The 17,217-nt window shown below is 37.0% G+C and overlaps 1 protein-coding gene across 4 annotated transcripts in view; it reads left to right on the forward strand.

Moving 5' to 3' along the window:
• LOC103053344 (NACHT and WD repeat domain-containing protein 2-like) overlaps nt 1–17,217 on the forward strand; it is a 50,310-nt gene that overhangs the window by 24,287 nt on the left and 8,806 nt on the right. For all 4 annotated transcript variants that reach the window (XR_015794346.1, XM_015891513.3, XM_088131877.1 and 1 more), the window contains exons 17-27: nt 387–1,267; nt 1,768–1,907; nt 2,792–2,920; nt 4,700–5,031; nt 5,869–6,002; nt 6,802–6,930; nt 8,260–8,507; nt 12,273–12,441; nt 13,707–13,908; nt 14,381–14,511; nt 15,225–15,388. Coding sequence is in view for 3 of the 4 variants with exons in the window: in XM_015891513.3 (XP_015746999.3) it covers nt 387–1,267; nt 1,768–1,907; nt 2,792–2,920; nt 4,700–5,031; nt 5,869–6,002; nt 6,802–6,930; nt 8,260–8,507; nt 12,273–12,441; nt 13,707–13,908; nt 14,381–14,511; nt 15,225–15,388 (2,659 nt within the window). In the remaining variant the exon portion in view is untranslated. The remainder of the gene's footprint in view (nt 1–386; nt 1,268–1,767; nt 1,908–2,791; nt 2,921–4,699; nt 5,032–5,868; nt 6,003–6,801; nt 6,931–8,259; nt 8,508–12,272; nt 12,442–13,706; nt 13,909–14,380; nt 14,512–15,224; nt 15,389–17,217) is intronic.

Genomic DNA, 17,217 nt, shown 5'->3' on the forward strand with positions numbered 1-17,217 from the left:
ACTAGGTGGACTTGGTGAAAAAGTGCTTCAAAGGTGAACTCAGGAAGACAAGATAGAAGGAAAGGGTCTTCTCCTGTTCCTCTATGCTCAGTTTAGTCTAAATTTCAGAAACAAACAACAACCCTCCCCGCCCATTGTAGCTGTGTATACGTGTACTAAACATATACAACTTCAGTTTAGTTTTGAGTTTATGTTGTAAACCTGAAAATCAGACCTGTGATTACTGGATTAAGTGACAGAGAAATATCACTGTAATGTAAAATTTCCTTTGTTCTAATATTTTAATAGATTGTCTTGCATTTGGTTGGCAAAAGTGATCCCATTGCTTTTGTGATTGGTCAGACTAAATAACAATGCAAAAACTGAGATATGCTTATTTTCTTTAGAAAATAACCGTGAAAGAAAATTTTTTTCAAATACCTCCTTTAACATTTGAGGAAATCAATGAAATTATCACCTGCTGGCTCAAAAAGGATCATCGAAGACTCTCCCAATATCAGTTCAATCATTTGATGGAAGCATGTATAGCCTGTCCATTGCCACTTTACCTATACTGCGCTTATAAGGAATCCCGCTTATGGACATCTTTCAGCCCAGAGACAGAGGTGTGTCTCCCTCAAAATATACCTGACATGTATTCTTGGATGCTGAGCAGAATGGAAAGATCTCATGGAGAGCAAGTTATACAAAGGATGGCAGCTTATGTGACACTTTCAAGAAATGGCATCACTCAGGAAGAATTGCTCAACCTCATGTCAATGGATTGTGTGGTCATTCAAGAAATAAAGAAGTTCCGAAAAAACTCAGTGTCAGCATTCCCACTAGTGTTATGGCTAAAGTTTTTAGATGATCTTGGAGATGATTTGAGAGAGCAAAGAACTGACAACACATACGTTTTTACTTGGGCTCATATTTCTCTGAAGCATGTCTGCATACAGAGATATCTGAAATCACAAGATTCCCAAATATCACTGCATGCTATCTTTGCTGACTACTACCTAGGGAGAATTTCACAGGAGTTCATGAAGTGCAATGAACTATCAATATTTCAGCCTCTGGCCTGGACTTTGAAAAAAGAATCCAATACCAGCTACACCTTCAATGTCCGTAAAATCTTTGGGGCTCCATATCACCTCGTCAGATCAAAAAATATCACTGTTCTAATCAAAGAATGTCTCTTCAATTATGAGTTTCTCTTGCATAAATCCTGGGCCTCATCAGTTGTCAGTATTGAAGAGGATCTAGCAGCAGCTATTAAAGCTGACAGGTCAGTTCACAACAGCAGAACAGAAGTAGAAAAGAGTAACATACACACAGAGAGAAAGATTTCTGGTTTACTCTTCCCATTCATAATTCTGCATTAATCTAATATGATGAACTAGCCCAATGTTCCCCAACCTTGTGTCCCTAGAAGTTTTACTACACCATTGTCATGCTGGCTAGGATTTGTAATCCCTTTAGAACCAGGGGGTTCCAGAGGGTACTAACTAGGGAAAGGCTAGAATAGTCTATACTGAAAACCTTTTAGAGAGCCACAGTACTTCAAAGTAATATTCAGGTAAAGCATGGCTGGAGAACTTGTAGACATGTATTTATTTTACCAAATTTGTATGCCATCTCCTTAAGCAACTCTAACTGGTTGTTTGTGAACTCCCCTAAGGCTTAGAAAGCTTCTGGATGAAAACTACTTAAGATACTTGCTATGAGAGCAAAGAAATCAAAACTAAGCATGTTGACCTTTATTTTTTTCTCTCTCTCCTTCAACAGGACTATACCTGACTTAACTTTATTAAGTGAGACTCTCAAATTGTCCAAGAGGGTTTTAATAAAAGATCCATGCCAGATGGCTTCACAGCTCATAGGCCGTCTTCATCAGATTGTTGCAGCTGATGTACCGGTAGCCCCAGGTAGAGCAAATTATGGGCCTTTGATTTTTAAAGAAATATTCTGATTCTACATTTCTTCACTGTGTTTGGGGTTTTAATTATACCTGTCACTACAGAGATATAAACAGCCAAGACAGAACTAAACTATACTGTTCATACATACCTGGAGAATTAATCCCATAAAACAAGCTGCAGGCAAACATGTAAACAAGAGTGCAAGAAGGAAATTTAATAGGGTGATTCACCAAATAAGCAAGACCTAAAATGCTTACGTATGCCTTAGAAAACATTTATAGTTTAAATAGATAAGAATCAACAGGATAGGCAGAGTGGAGCCATCTAGGAATTTGAAAAAGACTATTTGTTCATTTCCAGAGGATAAACAAGGATTAAAAGTTCTTCAGCTTTAATTTAAAAGAATTCCTGATATATTGATTTGGATGACTGAAATGTTTTCCTGGTAAAACTGTTATTGGAGTCCCAAAGTTGAACCCTTCTATGGAAAGCCCATTTCTGTTTAGTATAGTGAGCTATGTTGATCAGCTACTCCTTTGGAAAAAATAGTTCATTTGAATTTATTGGGAAATTAGCCATGTGGTTTCCTCATTTGTAGAGAAATGATTCTAACAACTTCCTAGCCAATCTTGTATGAATTGAAAGAACTTTTATCTCTAATTTCTACAAGATTCAATATGTATGTTTTTAATTCTAGAAGGTAAACCATAATAATTTCACCTTGAAAGGTATAATATCTCTACCTGATAGAAAAAGTACAGAGGTCCTATATCTGAAAAAGTTATTTTTTAAGAATTGGGAGCAGTAATGCATCATGTAATATTTCCTGTATAAGATGTATATTACAGTACATATTATTATTAATATATATTTTTTCCATGTTGATTCAGGTGATCCTAAAAGATACCTCTACCTGCCAGCTCTTTTGTCCCAGTGTCACAAATCTTCTATTCCTGTTCTTATACCTTCAACATCTTGCCTTATAGCTCCTGGTGGACTTCTCTGTGATCTTTTGAAAGGTGACAATAATACTAGCCTTTCAGAAACTATTTAATTGCTAATTTATGAAGAATTTGACATAGGCTGATTTCCATAAGATTTGGCCAAAATTATTTGTTAATGTATGTGACTTGCAATTTTGTTCAAACAAATTAACTTTGCTATTATGTAGGTGAACAATGCCCATTTAGTGAGATGGTTGGCTGTAATGATCATTAATCACTTTTCTCTTAAACTTTAATTTGCTGATGCAGGAAGCAAATGGTTGGGCCAGGAACAAAATAACTAACCACCTTTCATTTCCAGACATAATTACTGTTATCACAAAAGGTGTGTACCTGAGAGGACAATAAATCTTTAATTCATTTTTAAAGGAGCATATCATTTCTTAGCATTGGCGCTATTCAATCTACCTCTGACACATGTTACTGATTTCATGCTCCTACGGTGCTTGGTAATACCATGTATCACAATGCTGCACTCTCTGATAGCACTAGGTATATTGCGTAGCAACAGCCTACAGATTAACATTTTATGTGTGACAACCAGGCACTCTCACCATTCTCTGCAACGATATGAATCAATTCTTGCACTGCAGTACAATCAGTAATAGTTTCAGTTGTGAAAAATCTTTTCCCCAATTATAAAGGAGGTACCAGTATTGTATTTTTACAAGGCAAGTGCAGACCTTATTCACTTTTAAGGAATAAGGATTTACTAATTGCTTCTTGCCACTAATTGATTTTAATCAGTTTTATTGCTCTTGGGGTTTGAGGAGAGCAATTCTAAATATAAGTCAATTGGCTGCAATTTTTGATGCTCTAACCCATCCAGGCGTCAGGACAGAAATAAGAATTGAGAGATGTTTGTATTCATGTTCATGTTTTATATTTGTTGATGATAGTTGCAATATTTTTGTGTAGAGATCTTTGTGTATCTTCATTGTCTTCCAGAACTTTTAAAAAAAATCTCTGGGGGGGAAATTGTGTAGATCACCCTAACCAAATTTCCCTTTGGCTTGGTGATCTGGAGAAGGATTGGAGCATCTCTTTTTTGCTCGGGGTGGGTGGGTGCAGAGGTGGGTGGGAATTCCAAAACCAGAACTTGTGACTTCAGGAAGTTCTAATCTTGGAAGCTGGAGAAAAAGGTTCATCCCTACAATCAAAGCCCTATTCCTATATTTGGCATCACTTTGGGGAAGATTGATGTAGGAGATGGTGAGTTGATTCCCCAGAAACTTTATATACTGTCCTGAAGAATGATATATTCAGTGAGTGCCAACATCTGATGTCATTTATCATGGCCCACTGAAACCTCTAGAGTACCAGTATCCTTCATAAATCCTTCTCAGTAGATCAGGTACATGGATTTACTCATTGATCTAAAAAAATACTTCTGCTTTTCTGCAGAATTTATTATTTATCTCAATTCTTGATACTCTATAATGTTTGGTATCAATGAGCAGAAATATCTACAGTATATCTGAAGAAATAGGCTAGTAGTCCTTCACAAGCAAAGTGTTAATTTGCAGTTTTTCATTGTTTTTGCTCAAATTTACCATCATTCCAGGAAAAGTAAAACTATTCTTAATAATCAAAATATCAAGACTTAAGATAGAAATTATTGATCACATATATGGCATACATAATTCTCAAAGTATTATTACACCAGCTATAATAATGTGGCTAAAAAGAACTACTATTTCTCTGCATGTCACAGAAAGATCAATAGACTGATTTATTGAAATCAATGTTCTATCACTGCGAAAATTCTAAAACTGTGCTGCCATGAATCTGTAGGTCACTTGGACAGAATTACAGCAATAGGAGAAACCCAGAAAGAGCTCACAGTTGCAACAGTCTCCAGGGATGGTACTTTGAAAATGTGGGATTTGACACTTGGCAAGGCGGTCTTCACTCTGCATGAAATTGGGAAAAATATTAGTGCTATTGTGGTATGTTTGGACAACAGGATGGTGGCAGTGTCTGACAAGACCACCATTAAAATTTGGGATCTTTCCTTGGAAAAAGTGGTATATGCTGCTGGTGAGTTTTTGGATACTCCAATGTTAACATCTTCAATGAATGGACAACTTCTGTTGGCTTTTTTTAGTGGGAATCACAAAGTTCAGGTGAGTTAGCTGGTGTTTAGTATCTCAAAAGTCTATATGTTCTGGTTAGACCTAGCTAGAAATATCCTTCGTCCTGTGCTCAATTGATGTGGATAATTATAAAGAAGCCACAAACAGCTGATTTTGTTAGCATCACTGCTCAGAGGGAGGACCAAAAATAATTTGGCTAGGAGAGTTGTGCAAACACATTACATATGAAAATGTTCCTGCCATTTCAATATATTTTGGTAGTTTCCCAGGTACATTGTGGGAACAACACAGAAAGCAGAAACCACCTTTATCTGCAGAGAGAGAGAGAGAGAGAGAGAGAGAGAATGTAGTCCAATAATTTCAATAGGAACTAGGTATTACTTTTTTGTGGATGTAGATCATCAGATTTAGATAAATGCTTTGCTACTGATTCTGGAAACAATATGTAAAAAAATTCATGATTAAAAGGGGCCTTATGCAGGTGGCCCTGCTTATTTGCACACGTTCCATTCCAGCCAAGCTACTGGGATAATGAGACTATGTACAGGTAACACCATGAAAAAAACATACCTTACATATGTGCAAAAGCCTGCTACTTTACAAATGTATAAAATGCATTAAAAACCCCTATGGATACATGAAACCTTTACCACTGGTTACAAGAGCTGGTCTGTATTTTCCAACTGCAGATAATGAGACCCCAGATAACAAGGGCTTCCTGTATAACCAAATGGTTCCTTTTTATTTTTCCTGTTGTATTTGGCAATGCAAGTTTTAAAAAGAAGAGGGAAAATATACATGTGGTTTTAAATTGATATGAAATGGCTGGCAGCTGAATCTATTTACTTTCATCCCCAAATGTTTCAGGTTTTTGATCTTGTTAATTCATGCCAACTGCTCCATGAAGTATATCTTTTTTCTGAAGAAGTGCCTATGCACAAGACTCATTCTCTACTGGTATCAAAGAATTCAGTAAAAGATTATGTTCTATGTGCATATAGGTTAGTGCAACTTAACTTTATGACAATAAATTATTAACATTCTCTACATAAAAAATAAGCTATTGATTCAGGAAGTCTTGGTTTGCAGAATATAGTAGATTCCACAAAGAGAAGCCCTATAGTTATGGCAGATTTATCTTGAGAAGTTCAGGCACTGTTTTCACATTCTTGATTCTATCTAATACAAGATTTTCTCTACTTCTTTCTGCAATAATATCAGGCCTAAATGTTGAATCCTGAACTACACAGAATACTCAGGAATCTCAATTAAATAATAAAGGATTGTAAATTAGGGAGGCAGAATTGTATAGCCTCATCAGAAATTATATAGTATAATTTCATCAGAAATTATACAGTACTGGTACCTGAAATTGGGAGTAATTCACAATCAAATGAATTTTCCAACCAATCAAAGAAATAGAGTTATGAACAAGAGATACATGATGTGGCAAATGCTTTCTATGGGAATATTAGTGAGCTGCTTGGTTTTAGGAGTTGTGAGACTTCAAGTGGGGAGGCCTGAGGGATGAAGGGATTGTTGAAAAGGGCGAAAGCAGCCTAGCTCAGTGGTTCAGGTCTTGTTCTGTATCTTTTCTTACTGATGGCTCTGAAAGCACAGACCAAAAATACAGTATTCAAACTTACTGAGTAGTAAACTTAAATAGTAGTAAACTAAGAGTAGTAGTAACTCTTAGTGAGTTACACATGCATCTCTGTGAATAAAACAAGCTTTTTTTTTTTAGCATTGATTTTGCAGCAACATAGCCTTCATCTGTATTTTTGCCTCTCTCTTTTGCAGAAGTGCAAGTGAAGCAATGGTTTTCAGTGGCAAAAAGGGGGAAATAGTTGCTAAACTGAAAAGCCAGGAACAAATGGCTGCAGCTGAGGGGGTGGCTATCACTAAAGATTATTTCCTTGTGATTTTCAGGTAGTATCACCAAAAAACTCTTTTCCCTGTCTCTTAGCTGACTCTCTCTTTGTCACTTCATTTGACTGATGAATAGTCAGGGCCTTTCCCACATCCTTCAGTCAGCAGGAAACTATATCAGCTTAAAATCTGCTGTCCCTATTGTGATCTTGACCCAATCTCTGTTGCCCCTGTTTCAAGGCACTGAAGACCCCTAATCTCCCTCCAAGGTGACCACGCCTAACAGAATTTATACATGCTGTAGCTGCCATTGAACACTGTCAGAATAACAGTAAAAATACTACTTTAACATTGGTTCAGCTAAGACAACATAAGGCTCTCTCACTTGTGAGCTGGGACCAAGATAAAGGCAAATTAAGGGGACATGGCAGAAAAAAAAAAGATGTTGACAGGACATGTTAGTCCCATGGTTAAATGCAAATGAGGAAAGTCTCTCAGTCTTTATTTCTTGAGAACTGGTAGTATAATCTATGTATAATGTCACTTGCACTACAATTCTATATGTATCTAATAGGAAATACTGTTGAGTTCAAACACTTTTTTCTTAGCTAAGTGAATATAAAGATTATAGTCTCAGGCAGTGAGACAATACTCTAAGAGAAATAAAAATACCTGAAAGAAATGCTCTTGACTCAAGAGATTATTTTACTTTGGCTTGCTCAATATTCAGATGTATTTTCTTCATGGCCCTTAATCTTCTCTATTTTAAATAGTTGATTTTAAGTTAGATCTGAGATCAGTGTGAACACTAAGATCTTTACTAGTCTTACAATTTTTCATTATTTCAAAATGCTACTTAGAAAAACTTTGGAAACCTCTGGGTTAATCTAGGTATCTAGTAAGTTCTCAAGAAATTTAGTAACATGAAGATTTGTTACATGGTTTATAAACTATTTTATTCCTCATGTGGAATGGGTTGGTCCTATTTGACATACAGGGCATTTGAAGCCAATAGCTATTTGCCTGAAGCCATACTTGGAAAAGATTCACACATCAGACTGAGCAGTAATGTGGTTTGTTTGGTTTTGACATATAATGTTTGGTGAATATAGCCAATTATAACTTATTTAATAAATCAGGACTAAGCAAACCATGGCCAATGATGATTTGTATACCGAGCCATTACATTATGCCAAAACCATATCAGATTCAGATTGTATGTGTTGGAACTAGCTTTTAGATGCATTAGTATACTTTTCACACAATAAAGCTAGATACACATATTTCTTCCTTGTTTACATACAGTATTATTTTATTCCATGCTCTTTTCATACATGCTCAGGAGTACCTATTAGTATATCTCACCTAAGACTTGTTTTCTCATTATAGGTGCCCTTTCCTGAGAAAGCAAGAGATTGTTCATATAGAGCTCTACAATGTCCATACTTTTGCTTATGCTCATAGTCTGAAAGGATGCTGCAATGATTATATTCAAACTTTTGCTGTAAATCGTTTGGGATCTCACCTTGTGGCATTCAGTCCCATTCCAAATACCAGTACCACTGAGATTGTATCATGGAACTTGGAGTCTGAAGATCACAAACACCTGGCTAAATTTCCTTCAGTCCCCCTTGGTGGTGAGTAATTTTTCTATGAACTTCAAAAACTTCTATAGAAAAAGTGGTAATAATAATCCAGAAGCAAGAGGCTTTCCCCATTCAATAAGTCAAACAATAATATCAAAATATAGAGATGACTCATGGTAGTGTTTGCTGCCATGCAACTCCAAAGGAAGTCATTAGATAATATTAAACCTTAGAATAAGGAAGTATCTATATACTGAAGCTGACATAAAATACACAGAATGATGATTGTTCAGTAAATCTATATAAAGTACAGTTCACAAATGCATCATTTTCCTCAATATGAAGAACACAAATCTTGCACTCTTCCAGCAGAGCACTAAACCCATGTCCAAAACTCAGCTGACCTGGAAGATACAACACATGCAGCAGAGGAACAGGGACTGATGTGGGAGTTATTTCTCCTAGAACATGGGGAAAACTCCTTCCCATTTCATTCTGCATTTGTTTTCAGAAATAGACTGACTAGCATGGGCGGAAAGGTTGCCATGAGCATTTGGAAAGCTCCCTCTATTTCACCCCATGCCTTCTGTTGCACCTGTGACATGTCACTTAGGCGAAAACTGAAAATAGACAGAACTCCTGTCAATTTCATACTAGCTCCCAGGTATCTCACACTGATAAGTATATAAGAAAATGGTGGTGCTGGCAGAGAGCAGCTATGTCCCACAGCGTCAGAAAGTAGCTTGTGGAATGCACAAAAAAATACCACCACCTCCATGCTAAGTTTTTTTTTTAAAAACCACAAATCAATAAAAAGTATGGCCAGGCCAAAGCCATTATGAACATAAGGAGTAAAAAACCTGTAATGCTCACAGCTGGCAAAACCTGGTTGTTTTTCAGAATTTAAACAGACCTTAATAGAACCAAGACTGGCTTTTTCTCCAGAGGCTGCTAGTGCTAGTTTTAAATCCAAGTCTAGCACTCCTTCAAAAAGTACTAGATACATATTTAAGAAAAAAGCTAGTGCTCTTTGAGAAGAGCACTAACCCCGCATGTTTGAGGGAGTGCCCATCACCTGGAAGGTAGGGAGCATACCCATAGAAGCCTCAAGAAGCCAATAAGAGCTGGTCTGACTGAAATCCGACTGTGGCATTGCCAACATGTTCAGTGGCCACTGCAGATTCATATGGCAAGATTTGTTTTAGGAGAAGGACATCCCTATTAGAATGTTGCTGTTGTTCAGTCATTAAGTTGTGTCTGACTCTTCGTGACCCCATGAACCATATTGCGCCAGGCCTTTCTGTCCTTCACTGCCTTCTGGAGTTTGCTCAATTTCATGTTCATTGCTTTGGTGATGCTATCTAACCATCTCATCCTCTGCCATCCCCTTCTCCTTTTACCTTCAATCTTTCCCAGCATCAGGGTCTTTTCCAGAGTCCTCTCTTCGCATTAGGTGGCCAAAGTATCTGAGCTTGCGCTTCAGTATCAATCTTTCCAATGAGCAATCAGGGTTGATTTCCTTTAGGATTGACTGGTTTGACCTCCTAGCAGCCCAAGGGACTCCTAAGAGTCTTCTCCAGCACCACAGTTCAAAGGTATCAATTCTTCGGCGCTCAGCCTTCCTTATGGTCCAGCTCTCACAGCCATACATTACTACTGGGAAAACCATAGCTTTGATTATGCGGATCTTTGTCGGCAAGGTGATGTCTCTGCTTTTTAATATGCTGCTCAGGTTTGCCATAGTTTTCCTCCCAAGGAGCAAGCATCTTTTAATCTCATGGCTGCAGTCTCCGTCTGCAGTGATCTTGGAGCCCAAATAAATAAAGTCTGTAACTGCTTCCATTTCTACCCCTTCTATTTGCCAGGAATTGATAGGTCCAGATGCCATGATCTTAGTTAGTTTAATGCTGAGTTTCAAGCCAGCTTTTGCACTCTCCTCTTTCACCCTTATCAAGAGGCTCTTTAGTTCTTCTTCACTTTCTGCCATTAGGGTGGTATCGTCTGCATATCTGAGATTGTTGATATTTCTCCCTGCAATCTTAATTCCGGCTTGTGATTCTTCCAGCCTGGCATTTCTCATGATGTACTCTGCATATAAGTTAAATAAGCAGGGTGACAGTATACAGCCTTGTCGTACACCTTCCCCTATTTTGAACCAATCGGTTGTTCCATGACCGGTTCTGACTGTTGCTTCTTGGCCTGCATACAGATTTCTCAGGAGACAGGTAAGGCAGTCTGGTACTCCCATCTCTTTAAGAATTTGCCACAGTTTGTTATGATCCACACAATCAAAGGCTTTTGCATAGTCAATGAAGCAGAAGTAGATGTTTTTCTGGAACTCTCATGCTTTCTCCATGATCCAGCAAATGTTGGCAATTTGATCTCTAGTTCCACTGCCTCTTCGAAACCCAGCTTGTACATCCGGTAGTTCTCGGTTCACATACTGCTGAAGCCTAGCTTGTAGGATTTTGAGCATAACCTTGCTAGCCCTATTAGAATAGCTAAAGACAAATTTAGGTTGCTTCACCAATGACTTGGGGATTATGCAAAGGCAATTTCATGAGGATAATCATTTAAAATAGTTATCAGGACATCTTCATGCCAAGGTTCGTCATGTCAAGATGAGCCCTACAATCTACCTCATTGGATGCTGTTTTTAATGGACAGTGCTTTAAAAGTCATTATGAGAGTTTAAAAAGTGAAAATATTATTAAAATATAGCAAAGGATTGCTTAGTGGGAACATAGGTAGCAGAGCTTTAAACAAATAAAGTCATTTAGAATTTAAGCTATATATATTGAACCGGAATCAATGGAGGAGGAGGAATTTTCCTTGTCTTCATTACTGTCCTCTCTGCCTTCTCAGTTTTATCCATGGCCCACCATGTAACTACCAACGCTATTGAAAGGTCTAGCAATGGATTACAAATACCCAGTTGCACAGCTAGTGAACCCACTGCTCAGGCACTGCTTGTCATAATGAAGTATAGTTTAGGCACTTTTCTTTATTTCTACTGTTTTATACATTTAACTTCCTCTTACTTTTTTCTTACTATGCCACTAAAATCACCTTTTTCTTCCAAACTATTCTTTCCAGATCCTTTTATTTTTAATAAGCTCAGCAGAATTCTGAAGAGTATTTGTGTGCCTACATTACATATACAAGAATAGCCAACAATCCAAATTTTGCCTCATCATTGCCACACTGTTGTGAATTTAAAACATATACAGCTTTGGATCATTTTCCTCAATAAATAAATGAACAAGTATAACGTTTTTCACTCATTCGTTTAATTGGGTTGTCTTTAAGTTTAGGACTTGTGTGGAGAACAGATCATGTCTTAGATCATATTTATGCAGAAATATTGAAAATTCAAAAGGGTTCACAAACTTTTACGTACCACGGTATGTGCAAATCCCCAAAGCCTGTTCTTGAGGACAATGAAATGTCCTGAATTTTTAAAGCCAAAGAAGGAAAAATCACATAGTGGTACATGAGAAGGAAACTTGATCCATAATTTGGTAGTCTGGCATTTAAAAATATATAGTGGACATACATCTATATAGCCAAAGCACTCCAGAGCTTTTCAGTCACCCCAAGTTTATGGTTTGGAACAAAGTTATTCTTAATGACAAATCTTTTTTATTGTAGTTATTTTAACAAGTGTCTTCCCTAGACCAAGTCTGAGAAAAGGGAGTAGATATAGATAACCTAATTTGTATTTTTAAATGATCACAGCATTTAATGAATGTTGAGATTTGTTGAACAATGGCCAAAATGATCTGTTTCAAATTATCATAACTCATGTATCTGTAGGTATATGCTCTGACCTTCGATATTGTTTAGCATTCTGTGATGGAGATAATTACCTTCGATCCTGGAACTTGGCTTCCAAGATCAATGACCAGTCTTTGACTGTCACTGCAAGCAACACAAAGAAAACAAATGGCATTCAAGATATCGTGACAATGAAAAACTATCCCAGGTAATGAGAATAGGCAGAATAGGAGAGAAGTTTACATTTGACTTCTTTACTAGGTTTGTGACTACAGTTAGAGGGAAATTATATGTATTACCATGAGAGCTGGAATATATTTTTCACCAGTTCTAAAAGCAGGACAGAAAATTGGCATAGCCTGTTTCCAATGGAACATTTCCTTTTTGCTTCTATTTATAAGAAAAGCAAGCTTGTGAAAAAGACAAAGGCTACAGAAGTTTCTGTAGGGCCAGGAAGAAATTAAAGGTTGGACCTCCACAATAGAAGTATCTGCCATTTATACTCTACTTATTGCCTTGTTACTGGCTGACTATATTGTTTTATATTTAATTACAGCAATTTTATTCTTATGGTGTGCTAAACCAGCCTGGAATAACAGCTGAAGGCTCCTATAGGAACCTGTAAAATAAACAGATGCACACAGAATTAAAAGCATTGGAAGCATTTCACAAAATGCCTTTGACACAGATGCATATCAGAATTGACAATAAGTATGGAATCATAGGTGAGGCATTGTGCTTCAGGATTAGATGGTCACCCTTCTGATTACATTCCTGGCTGTTTTCACAAAAAGTAGAGTAAACCTGAACCAGATTTGTCTTGCACCGTATCAATCCTTTTGTATAACATACATCTCAGAGTTTACTGTATTGAAATTACAACTTACAGACATATAGAAATGCGTTTTCATCCTAATATTTGGTTTACCTGAAAAGATCAGTTTTTCTCAAATAATGTAACTTTAAAATTGGAGGATCATCTTGGTTTCAGTAACGAAGATACACTGGATTTTTTTTTCCTGTCTGATTTCTATTTCATCAGATGCGTGTTGTCTTGAATTCGTGATTGCCTTCCTTGTCTTCCTCTACCACACAGATCTCTAGTTATGGGGCCAAAATGAGGGAGAATCCTCATGTAAGCTCTTGAGCTCTTGGAGGAAAGTTGCAATATAAATGCAATAAATAAATAAATTCTGCAGCTCATGACAGGGGAAGCAGGTTAGCATATAGCTCACCACTCAGTTGCACATACTGCAATTCTTATTCCTAATTCCATAGCTCAAAGCAACCAACAGTCATATTTCCATGTAAAACCATGTTTCTTATTTTAATGCACTAAAATATAATGGTAAGAAATAAAAATTGCAAGAAATTCTTCCTCCTTGCCATTTTTCCAGCACCAGAGAAATGGCAGTGTTTTGAAATTTTTGCCATATAGCAATAACAAGATTATTTATTTCTATCTTTCCAAAGGTATGCTGTGTGCCGAAACACAAGTCCAGGAGTTATAACAGTATGGAATATTGTAAAATCCAAGTGTAAACATAATGCTGTGAGGGTGGAGAGAGGGCTGGTAGAGAATGCAGACGTTGTACTGGCTAGAGACATGAAACTTTATATCCTTACAGGCAAGGGAATAACCTCCTTTGCAGATCCTCCAAGATCCATTTTCCAGGTACCAAACAACTTTCTTCTATAAATATGATTCTTTGCTTTTCAGCTGTTTTCATGAATGATGAATTTACTGAGAAAACGCTGAATCTGATAAGAAAATTATTTTCTAGTGAATGGGGAGAAACCTTATCCCAAAATGTTGAGACATAAAAGTATTAAAGATCCTTTAAGAAATTAAAGGGTTTAAATCTAAATTTGTCAGTCAAATCTAGAAAATGTGGGTAATCACCACTTCACCTAGTCCTGACTATTCAGTGCCAGAAAGAATTTGCGGGGGGGGGGGAGTAGTGGATGGCAGCATACTGAAAAGTGGTTAATATGTGTGTGGGCAAATGCAGTAGGGATTGTCAGGGAAGGGCCTAAAACCTCCTGCATGAGGAAATCAGATGTTTAGGGTTCCCAGATGTGCATGTATGACAATTTTGCATGTCTTTCTCCACACCAAGCAGAAATATATTTTTATGCAATTCTAGACGCTGTTAGTTTATGATCTCCTGAAAAAGAAGTACATAAAGAAGCAGAGTGGGCTTTACATAATTCCTTGTCCAAATAATGAATACAAGATGCTAGAACGAGGCCTTCTACTTGGTCTCTCTGAGAACAGGTAACATTTTGCAGCTATTAAAAGCCATATTACAGGTAGTCCTCGTTTAGTGACCACAATTGGGACCAGTGACTTGATCATTAAGCAAAGCGGTCACTAAGTGAAACCGCAACTGTGCATATGATCTTACTTTAGCTTTCCTTTGCTTTACCGACCTGCAAAGGTCGTAAATGTGAGGATTGGTTGTAAAGTTACTTTTTCATCACCGTTGTAACTGCAAACAGTTGCTAAATGAGGCAGTTGCTAAGCAAGGTCTGTCTATCTGTACTGCTACCTTGAAAGAAATTGCATTATTTATACTATCTACCAGTATGACCAGTTTAGAATAGTTCTAAGTTTCAATCCTTAACCAATTCATGCTGATAGAAAATTGTGCTTTTTTTTGGTGAGTTTTAAAATCAGTGGAGCCACTATAACCTAGTACACATTAGAAACCTCAAGTCTCTTTTGAGACTGAGAATAGAAAATCAACATGAAGTGGCAATTCTTATAATACTAACATTTGGATAAATTTTAGCAGACATTCAGACTTTGTAAACCCAGCCATTCTTATACTTCTTAATATACATTTTGATTTATGTCCAATTAGTGTAAATTTGTCTCCTATGCTTTATTACAAATAAAATGTTTATGACTCAGTAGAATTTCTAATTAAGTTTGTGGGTCCATAGTAAATTTCTGATTATTTTGTCTGGTTCTTACTATATTTTCAGAGACCATTTTGTTACCTGGAACTTGGAGACAGGACTTATTAAGGATCGAATAAGGCCAGAATACAACGAAAATTTTGTCCTGCAAGCAACTAAATCCATTACCCATTCCTCACCCAAAGAAAACATGAAGAAACACAAAGGAGTTTTGTATGAAGAAATAACAGGTTTCAAATATTTCATTCTACTTAAAGGCTATATTGTTGAAACTAATTCTATGCAGTGAGCAATAACAATGAAACATAAAACCATTCCTTGGTAAATGGGTGAAACCATAGAAAGCCCATTATATTAGGTTTATTATTTGTAGTTTTGCATTTGTACCCTGCATTTTCTTTGAAAGCTTGCAACAGCACACATGAGGGTGTGCCTTCATTTTATCCTTTTAATAATAACTCTGTCTCAGTTTTGTTGAAAAAGAGTGACTGGCTAAAAGTCTACCCATAAGCTCTATGGTTCAGCTGGGGATTTGAACCTTTGTGTTTCTGATCCAAGTCCAATGCCTTACATTTTACACTTTATAGTAGGCGTTTGGTGGCTAGCTGAGCAATGGCAGTGCTGGAGCTGGGGGTGGCAATGAGGCTTGGAGGCACGAGAGTGCATCTTTTGGGGCGCTGGTAAATTTATTACTTTTTAAAAAATGCTGGCGGACCACTCAAGATTGCTTGGCAGGCCACATGTTGTGCAGGCCTGCTCTATAGAGTTTCTTAATTTTTCATACATAGTTAATGTAACTCATTTAAAATAAATTGTACTTTGAAGACATACAGAAACTTTATAAACCATCAGCTTGTTCTTGAACTGTTTGACCTATTTGACAATCATGTACATCATGTATAGCTAAAATCCAGAATAGGTGCAACTCTGTTTTATTGAACCGGTAGTCACTTGAGAGCATTGCAAGCTTTTGGAGTAATATTGCAGGGAGGCAAAGGGCAGAGAAAAAGTAAAATAAGCTATAATTCTGAAATATCTAATTTAATTAGATATTTTTTAAAGTCACTGGCTATTTTCAGATTTGTTGATTTTTTTCCTTAATTCAGTTGTCCCCAAAGGGTAATTTACTCTTAGACATTTACTCCCACTCCACTCAGTATGCCTAAGGAAGTCAGTCAGTGAGTCATTTTATTTCAGTCACTGACCAGCAAAACAAATCTTTAGGAAAAAAAAAAGTCACATTTAACTCGCTGAATATCAATGTAGCCTATATAGCACAAAAATTGACTAGAATAAAACAAGCTATAAAATCATAAAACAATACAAGTAAAATTGTAAGTTTAACAATTTTCATTGATGACCATTAAGTCAATGGCATGTTGTTAAGACTGGCTAATGCACATTTGTAGCCCATCAGGGTAATGGCTGCCCATGAGAGGCTGTAGGATTTTAATTTTTCATGTATTGGCTTACACCAGGGAGACTGGAAACTGTCAGTCATAATTAAAAGGGCCACTGAAGGAAGCTTTCTGATTTTGATGGTTCCAGAAATTCTTTCTTGATTCTGCTGGCTTGGGCAGTCAATTCTATAGAGCATAAAGGGTGCTTGAATGATACTTCAATCAGCTGAACTGTCTTGAGATATGGATTCTAGAGGATTGGGTGCTGTTCCACATCAATACCTCTTTCCTCAATTGTTTGACTGAGATGGTGACAGGAACACCAGTTATGCATTTGTATGTATTTACTGTTGCATGGAAACAAAACTTTTAACAGAAATTTGTAGAAGGACATGCAGACAAGTAGGCATTGCCTGTTCAACATTCCCCCACCCCTATAGCCATCAAAGCTTCTGCTGCTTAGTGGAAAGTACTGTAAGTTCTTTATCTAACTCTGGCATGTAAAGACCTGCCAAGCCTGAATAGTTTGGTATAAGCTGTAGTCTTATCACCACTATACTACTCCATGCAAGAATGAGGAAAATTGGTTTTGCCAAACAAACCAACAAACCAAACCCCCCAAAATATTGCAGTTTGCGTTCTAATGAGATAATTCTGGG

Source organism: Python bivittatus, unplaced genomic scaffold, assembly GCF_059951505.1.
Source record: "Python bivittatus isolate LINGU-HERP-01145 unplaced genomic scaffold, Pbiv_v1 ctg000070_np1212, whole genome shotgun sequence".
Lineage (NCBI taxonomy): Eukaryota > Metazoa > Chordata > Lepidosauria > Squamata > Pythonidae > Python > Python bivittatus.